This window comes from Limulus polyphemus, unplaced genomic scaffold (genome assembly GCF_000517525.1).
Source record: "Limulus polyphemus unplaced genomic scaffold, Limulus_polyphemus-2.1.2 Scaffold3364, whole genome shotgun sequence".
NCBI classification, from domain to species: domain Eukaryota; kingdom Metazoa; phylum Arthropoda; class Merostomata; order Xiphosura; family Limulidae; genus Limulus; species Limulus polyphemus.
In genome coordinates this window covers 96,638-106,423 of record NW_013668974.1, presented here as the reverse complement: position 1 = coordinate 106,423, position 9,786 = coordinate 96,638, and the positions used below count along the sequence as shown (strand labels likewise).

Here is a 9,786-nt window from a genome sequence, read left to right as displayed (position 1 = left end):
CTCCGAAAATGATAAGTGAAGCGGTAAATATAGCAGAATATTTGATCCAATTTCGAATTTATGAATAAAAAAACACATTCTGCTTTATGAATGTTGTGTTATGCTTATGATAATATCACAAGAAAATTGTTGAATATGTAACAACACGTTATTTCTGATACATTTCTAAAAAGTTCATAAACGTATGAAGATGAGCTTTGAGTTTGCTATGAACACAACTATTATACAACACAATCGTGTATTACAGCACAGTGTGTTTATACGTCTTTTAATATATTAATCAACGTTTAGCTTTATTCTTACAATATATATGTGTGTATATATATATATAAATGAGAAAACAACAACAAAAAACAAACAAGCCCAAACAAAAAACAAAATTAAATTAAAGACGCTGCATAAATTAAAAGGACCCCCCCAGGGAACAGGCTATAATGTTGGATATAAAATGTGCCCTGGATTTTGGAGGTGACTGCGGATGTAGGACCCGCATTGCGATGGGGATACATCATCTATCAGTTTTAACCTCTTTCTTCATGCAAGACTGGTGAACGGAGGTAAAGACTAATTTTTTTGTTTGGACTTGTTTATGTTCATTTAAATGTCATTTATTACAGGTTTGGATTTATTGTTTTTAATCCGTTTGGTTGTATTTTGCTTGACTGTTTAAGTCTTAATTTTTTATATGTATATACACATAATCATAATTCTACATGTTTATATATATATATATACATGCGAAACGATTTAAATATGTATTCCGACAAACATAATTCAAAATATGCAGCTTATAATTTGGGTGTCTAAACTATTGTACCAGGGACAAAGAAAGATAATATATTGAATTTTATAATTACTTACCTTGTGAAGAGCTCAATGCTGAAAAACACATAATCTCCATTCTGGACCATGTTTAGATCTTCGGCTGCTAAGAGGATTTCTCGAACGGTATCTGGCGATCCGCAAACCAGAATTACTGAAACATATATATCGTAACATACTTTAAAGAATACCATACACATCGTAATATATATATATATATAGTACAGATCTATAAGTGTGTTTATAGGATATAGAAGAATCTAAGAATCTTATATATATATATATTGTGAACCATGGTGTCTGTCCGAGCATTCGTATGTATCCTGTTACGGCAGCCGCAAAGCTCAACATTCACTTTTGAAATGATGGAGGAACAGGCATGAATAGCGTTGATGTGAAATTTCATTTAACAAGCAGGATATTCAACACTATATTATTAGGAATTAATCACACTATCATTCACATTTCAAAATGTGTCGTAACTTAAAATGTAGATTTACCGTATGTTATTGTTGAGCGGCTCTTAGCATGACTGAAATGCTCAACAATTACTTTTCGCTGTGGGCGGTATAAGTAGCTCAATAGCTTTGGCTCTGAGTGAAACCAAAAGTACAACACAATTAACCTTTCTAATGTCCATGAAATAATTTAAATTGAGAGATTAACTTAAATTTTTCTTGTCACTGGGGACGGGTACTTTTGCTTGTTACTGATGAAAAGAAAGGAGGATATAAACAAAAAAGATATAACAAAATATTACAACCCTTATTGCAAAAATACACAACGAAATAAGATATGGTTGTAAGACTTTCAGGTTTTAGTTATTAAGTTTTTTATTTAGCTTAATAACCTTTAAACACTTTTCAAATTGCCTAGGTATTTGAAATAATACACGTTTTTTAGATTATTTAACTGCTTGATTATCTAGAACTAAAATGTATGTATAAGGACAGTGTGCTGCTTAGAAGTCACAAAAGTTAGGTTTTCATACGAAAAGTCAATTTTTTTTTACTTCAACCAGAGACAAATATATATAAGGTCAACGTTTACAAGTTAGTATGTTATAAACTTTACCGCCAGATGTTAGAGAACATTGATTATTTATTTCAGACTTTTCTCGCAAAGCTACACAAAGTGCTTTCTGCGCATGCTCATATACAATTTTGAACTGATAGACTAAAAAGAAAAAGAAATAGCACACTGCCAACGCTTGGGTTTGGGCCACACCGGGTCCCCAACTCTTGGGCCACTCGTATCTAAATAAACAACGAGATTTGACCGTTACTTCTCTGGCTCGGCCACGGCCCTAACTGCGAAACGCGTCTATCGCAAGGGGGTCGTGAACCGTGAACTACTCGAATTCACAGTCGGAGTATGCTATTCATTATGCCCATCGGTAAATATAAAGGATCTTTGTTTAGGACACAGTTTATAGTTTTTATTACCGACAAATTAGTAAATACATCAAGCATCAGCCATCATATATTTTCAGAGTAGATGTAAAAGTAAATTCTTAAACTTTCTACATGATTAAGTACAGATGGTCAGTTACAGATTTTAGAAAAACACATCAGTTAGGTGCACTGTTAAATGTCATCTTTTCCCATATAAAACGCATAAATTAGCTGCAGTTTCTTGGTGAATCTCATAATGGTTCTATAACTGCATTCAAGTGATAAGTGCCATATTTTCTCATATAAAAACACATAAATTAGCTGCAGTGCTAAATGCCATCTTTTTCCACATAAAAACACATAAATTAACTGCAGTTTCTTGGTGAATCTTATAATGGTTCTATAACTGCATTCAAGTGATAAGTGCCATATTTTCCCATATAAAAACACATAAATTAGCTGCAGTGCTAAATGCCATCTTTTCCCATATAAAAACATATAAATTAACTGTAGTTTCTTGGTGAATCTCACAATAGTTCTATAACTGCATTCAAGTGATAAGTGCCATATTTTCCCATATAAAAACATATAAATTAGCTGCAGTTTCTTGGTGAATCTCACAATAGTTCTATAACTGCATTCAAGTGATAAGTGCCATATTTTTCCATATAAAAAAAAACTTCGCTGACTGGACTTGTACAAATATCTCAAAAATTTAGCCGGTGACTGGAAGAATATATAATAGCCTTTTCCGAATAGAAATATTAATACGATTAGGTTTTTATACACAGAAAAAATTAAACAACATAACATTTGCGAAAAAAAATACGCACATCACACAAATATAGGACATCAACAGGATCTGAAACTGCTACGAAGAAAATAAACAAATATTTGAAGTTGAAGAAGGCTCACAAGCCAAAAGTTTACAAAGTCAAGCCATAGCTGGAATTCAACAGTCGTGTGTGTTAGAGAGAGAGAGACATGGAATCACGATAATCTCATTCGAACACACCACTGCTACCCCCCCCCCCATCCTCTACTCCTCTGCATATTCATGTTGAATGGGTTTGGATTTTTGCTTTTGTTCTGTGTGCTTCAAAGTCGTACACCCAGGAAATTAGCTGGTTGGTGGAAAATTACACAAAATGAAGGTAATCATTACATGACTATCCTTCAAATAAATCGAATTGCATCGGAAAGTCGCTGAAGAGCCTTTGTTGAAAAGCAGGAGAAGTAGACAGAGCATGGGTATTCGGTGAAATAGAATATTAAGTATTAGTACAGAGTTGAATACGTAATACAAAAACGATTTTGAATATGGAAATAAGGAAGTCATTTGACAACCAGAGCCGATTTAAAGTCGCAGTGGAACAATGTGTATCAGAAGTGCATTTTTAATTTACATGGCATTTCATGGTCAGTGTGAAGCCACTGATCACTTTTGAGAAGTTTATGTAATAACCTATTTAGACACAAAATATTCTTACACTAAGACCATAAAAATGTGTTCAGAATGGAAATTTCAAAGACGGGGGTAACCTTTATGTTGAATGGTATTGGAAAAAAAAAGAATAAGGATCAACTCTGAGTATCAGGACCGTTCCAGAAAGGTACATGCAAAAAGTCGTACCTCAGGCGTGATAAGCTATGTGTGGCGTTTTGTAACACTTAAGAATTCACAAATGCAAAGGTCATTGGTAAAAGCTATTGATATGCCACAACATTATCAAGAAGGATCTCTGTCTAGAAAATTGACAAAGGTCACGTGTACACAAGCTGCTTTCATGGCATATTAGCTCAACCGTCACATACCCATGCAGCTGGAGAATGAAACAGGTATTCATGCTGTTATAGATATCCATAAGAAGACATAGTGGTCAATTTGTCAGATGAAGCACTCATGGATTTTTGAGCAATTGGACATATGAAAAGGGAGCTGGGAAACCGTTTTCCTCCTACTTTACATAGATTGTGGAAAGCACACACAGGGAGTATGGGTGTGCTTTGGACCTGACATCCTTACGTCGGAATCTTTTATAATGGAAACTACACTGCATGAATATTGTCAAGATGCATGGAGGTTCTATAAGGAAAGCATGACCGGACATGGTGACAATAACTGTAACGATGTGGTGAAGCTCCAAAATCGTTTTAATATATCGTACTCAACCAAACTCTATATATCAAACTTAATGATGGTTTCTGAAGAATGTAAGTGACCTCCTGTGAGCTGAGGTCGAACAACAACCATACATTCTCTTCAAATGAGCCCCCCCCCCCGCAGTGGCACAGCGGTATACCTGTCCACTTTGTAAGACAGGATTTAAGATGTAATAACTCCACAGTGGCGCAGCGGTACGTTTGCGGACGTACAACGCTATAATCCGGGTTTCGATAACCGTGGTGGGCAGAGCACAGACAGCCCATTGTGTAGCTTTGTGCTTAATTAAAAACAAATCTTCAAATGGTGAGTCTATTTATGTCATGTATTAAATGTTTGATACCCTTTGGTCAAAAACAGTATATAGATGTGAATTTTTTTAGAAAGATATATAACATTTCTACATGTTAGAAAAACAACTAAAGTATATATTTCGGGTCATTCTCGAAAAGGGAAGAAATTATTTACATAAGATTATTAAAAAAAACAAGTTGAAATGCAGATGCTAGATGTTTATAGATAAGGAATAGAAATGTGAGACTAGAAACTAACATATAGACAGGTAGATATTAGGTTGTGCTAGAAAGGAAGTTTAAATACATTTGTCAGCTTATTTTAGGAAAACTAGAAATATATATATGCACATACACACGTGTTTATACGTGAGTTTTGTGCAAATCATTCAAACGAGGTTAAATTGTATCTATTAACTAATACCAAATAGATATAAACAGAAAATATGTTGTCATGTCATTAAGATAGAGCAGGCAGCGTTAGAACACAACAGAAGCAAGTACCAGATGTTATCATAACTCAGTAAATAACATAAGTCAAACATTTTTGAAAAATAATGGCACTGTATCTTATAAGATTATCCCTAAAAGATAGTGAGTGGTCTAAAAATAGCACGATGATACGCGAAAAAGTGAAATACTTCTTTCTGTTTGAAAGTTTGAAACTGGACGCCATTTGTTGTTCCTTTTCTTTAAGGTGCTTTACGAATATATTTTGACAAACTTCGTGAGTTTGCTTTTGACATGTCGATTATTTTTTGGACTAGATTTCTAGAATTCTGTAGTACTGTCGACATTTTCTGTATACTCACTCCTCAATGTTATGTGAATTTATCGAAGGAACATAACCCAAAACATGGAGTATTTCACCTTGTTATCCTGTTGCATTAATGTTATCGCATTTTTCTTTACGCTTGAAATGTGATTGTTTTTACATGTTTATGATCACTTGTTCGCTGCAATGTTTTTATTTTATTGTGCATATTCAAGAAAGCACGATAGCAAAACCATTAAAATTTATAATGTTGTTAAATTTGACATCCTCTCTGTAATTTCTAACGTTCTTCTGGGATAATGATAAATGTTATCTGGACTTAGAACAGTTTTAACATCACGCGAGCAGTGCTGTGTTCAACATTGGTATCGAAGTTGTCAACTCGAAAAGCATCTTATGAGAACAAGAGTTAACTGACAAAGTTAGATTGAATGTCATTTCTATAACGCGGAAAGTGTGTAACGCAATTAGCGCATAGCAGCTAGAACCTTGGAGTTTCCGATAGTCAGCTTGGCGCGCTAATCACTAGGCCTCGCCTAGCCCACTTTTTAACTTCAATTTGCAGGTTTAACATAAGGCCAATAATAATGATGTTGCATTTCAGTTACTCTTGCCAAAACAGACGCCTTAAGCTACGCCAACAGTTCTCAATCAAATAATGTTTCTTAGAAAGTTTTTATTTTGGCAAAGATAAGATTATTTTCCCATGATGATGATGAGTTACACAAAAATGAGTGCAAGTTTCTAGATAACTCCTTTTAGTGTCATTTCATTCATTAACATACACAGCCTACATATTTTTGAAATATTTTTTTAAAAAGTATACATTTGAGATTCTTGCAAATTCCAAAGATAAAATTTCTACAAAATACAAAAGTGTTCATTGTTACTGAAATAGAGAAAAAAAAAGGGGGGGCTGGAAAAAATTCTTTGTCCCAGACTTGTTGTATGATGTTGGAAGACCCATCATAGTAGATATATAAATGACTGTTAATTAAGATCATATAAGTTATTATCAGAGTTGAAACAATTATACTGAGTGAGGAACCATGTTACTGACAATCTCTATTTTCGGTTTATAAGAAATCTCCCATTAAAATAAATCCATTAATTAATCAGTGCAAATAACTCTATAATTGCTTTTTGTGGCGATAATTTAGATATGATAACTTCATAACAATGAACTCCGGTTATTTTTCACGGAGATTATGATGTAATAATTGTTCATACATCGACAATATCTCAGTCCCTACACGAAGCTGACCTGTATGGGCTAGTGGCTAGAAAGAAGCATTTACTGAAAACGAATCATCTTAAATCTCGTATGGAGTTTGCGACAAAGCATGTAAATGATGCTGCAGACATGTGTCAAAAGGTTTTGTGGACAGACAAGACAAAAATCGAGATTTGTTGTCTAAATTGAAAGTGTTATGTCTGGTGCAAGCCCAACACAGCACATCATACAGTCAAAACCATCCCATCTGTCAATCCCGGTGGTGGCAGCATCATGTTACGGGTATTCTTCTCATCAGCAGGGAGTGTGAAACTAGTCAGGATTGAGGAGAAAACCAGCTTGAATCTGCCAGTAATCTAAAACTGGGTCGAAAACTCACATTTCAATGACAAGAACTACAAGGTCAAAGCCACACTGGAATGGACTCAAAAGAAGAAAGTGAATTCCCTGTAATGGCCCAGTCAAAGTCCTGACTTGAATCCAATAGAAAATTTGTGGCGAGATTTGAAGATTGCAATCCAGCCAGGAAGAATGGGCAAAAATTACACCATCCCTTTGTACAAAGTTGGTAGATACCTTACCAAAAAACTCACAGCAGTAATTCGTGCTAAAGGTGTTTCCACGAAGCACTGACTTAGAGGGCTGAATATCTGTGCAATCAGCAAATTTCAATATTTTCTTTGCAGGTTTTGCTGACATTCAACCTTCAAGTTTGATTATTACAGTTTTGAAAAAAACAAAAAAGTTCATTAGAAAAAATGTTTGTATTATTTGTATTTCATCAAAATGTGATATTATTGGTAGGGGCTGAATACTTTTGCAAGACATTGTATGTATGATGAAACTAATACCATCTTCCATAGCGATGACGCAGAGATATTATCAATGGAGCAGAAGATTATGTAAATTTATGATCACATGAGATGTATTTTCGTGACATACTCAGTGAATTAATGCTCCCCAGAAGCTTCACAAAGAGAGAGAGTCACGATATAGCTAGTTGATGATACAGTTAGTGAAGTATTGCTATTTATCACTCGGACTTGTTATTAATATTGAAAGGTTTTTTTTTCTAATCAGGTTTTTCTCTCTCTGGTTCTTTTTCATGATATCATTATTTGAAATAATATTGATAGTTATGATAGATTGTTCATTGACGTTAGTGTCAAGTCCTGGCCAGGCATGTATATATTAACTGTCTTTTTTCTTAGTGTTATTATTGTTGAATAAATTGCTTTTTTGCTATTGAACCCTGATCATAGCGGCGTGTTCGTTTAGACGTTACAAACCTCAGAGTTTCATTGTTTTTTACCCTAAACCAAGGTTTAAGATTTTGTTAACATATATTACTAAAACGGTGGGAGGACAGCAAAAAAACAAAAACAAAAAACACAGATGTATAATTCATTAGTGTTGGTCTTGGGCAGTTCTAGCTCCGAGATGTTTATTACGCGCAGGTACCATCGAATAATAATACAATTAAATGTTCTCAGAGGAGCAGTGGACAACCCAGTGCAAGTGTAGACACTGTCGTGCGAGTAATTGAGGCCTTTCAACATTGCTGGAGAAACTTTATGAAGTAAGTTCTGAAAAACTTCCAGGACGAATGGAAAGAAATCCTATACCAAGACGTTTTCCTTCTTCAGCAAAGCTTCCTCACTTATTAAAATAAGTTAAATAAGGCTTTTGTTGGTCAATTATCACAGTATTTGAAATTTTAGAATCATAATTAAGCTTTCGCGTGTACACATCTAAGAGGACTATAAGGCCAAACTCCGGATGAACAACTATATGGCAACAGGATTATAACACCAATCTCACGATGAACGCGTTCGTGGCCCAGGACTATAAGGCCAAACTCCGGATGAACAACTATATGGCAACAGGATTATAACACCAATCTCACGATGAACGCGTTCGTGGCCCAGGACTATAAGGCCAAACTCCGGATGAACAACTATATGGTCACTGGATTATAGCACCAATCTCACGATGAACGCGTTCATGGTCCGGGACTATAAGGCCAAACTCCGGATGAACAACTGTATGGCAACAAGATTATAACACCAATCTCACGATGAAGGCGTTCATGGCCCAGGACTATAAGGCCAAACTCCGGATGAACAACTATATGGTCACTGGATTATAATATGAAACCCACGATGAATATATTCACAACTCAGGATTATAAGGCCATACTCACGATGAACACCTTCGCGGCTTAGGATTATAAGACCAAACTCATGATAAATATCTTCATGACCCATGACCATATGGCTAAACACGTGATGATCACCTTCACGGCCCATGACTATGAGGCCATACTCACGATGAACAACTTCGCGGCCTAGGATTATAAGACCAAACTCATGATAAATATCTTCACGACCCATGACTATATGTTTAAACTCGTGATGACCACCTTCACTGCCCATGAGTATGAGGCCATACTCACGATTAACACCTTCGCGGCCCATGACTATGAAGCCAAACCTATGATGAACACCTTCTCGGCCCATGTATTAACATAAGAGACTTTTGAACCATGTTTCTCGAATAGATAAATCATGATAATACATTCTCAGGTTCAGTTAACATGTCCAATAAAGCAAAATTCCATCTGTATGGATCATTTAACAGGCATAAGAATCAAATCTTGGGAGTTAAAAACCCATAAAGTATCTACGTGAAAACCGCGCTTAAAATTAGTGGTTGTTTCACATTAAACCTTTACAGCCACTTTTTTTTTCTAAGACAAAACAGTCACCGCATATTGAACACGGTCTAAAACTAGTTTCTTCCCTAAGTTTCCTGATGATATTATTGACGCTTATTTTTTGCAGCAAAATGAAACCGCTGGACATGCCATGCAGGAATATTACCCAGAGCTTCGTATTCTAAAGATTTAACACCCCTGTAATCTTGGTTGTGAGGACACCTCAAGTCTACAGTTTATTCCACACATCTAGTTACAGCTTCGTATTCTAGAGATTTAACACCCCTGTAATCTTGGTTGTGAGGACACCTCAAGTCTACAGTTTATTCCACACATCTAGTTACAGCTTCGTATTCTAGAGATTTAACACCCCTGTAATCTTGGTTGT

At 35.3% G+C, this 9,786-nt stretch overlaps 1 protein-coding gene across 1 annotated transcript in view; it reads right to left on the bottom strand.

Annotated features, from left to right (window-relative positions):
• Nucleotides 1–861: 861 nt before the first annotated feature.
• Nucleotides 862–9,786, bottom strand: part of LOC106469226 (atrial natriuretic peptide receptor 3-like) — a gene marked incomplete at its 3' end in the record, with an annotated part of 51,180 nt that continues 42,255 nt past the window's right edge. Inside the window, exon 2 of the mRNA XM_022397680.1 lies at nt 862–976. Coding sequence (XP_022253388.1) covers nt 862–976 — 115 coding nt within the window. The remainder of the gene's footprint in view (nt 977–9,786) is intronic.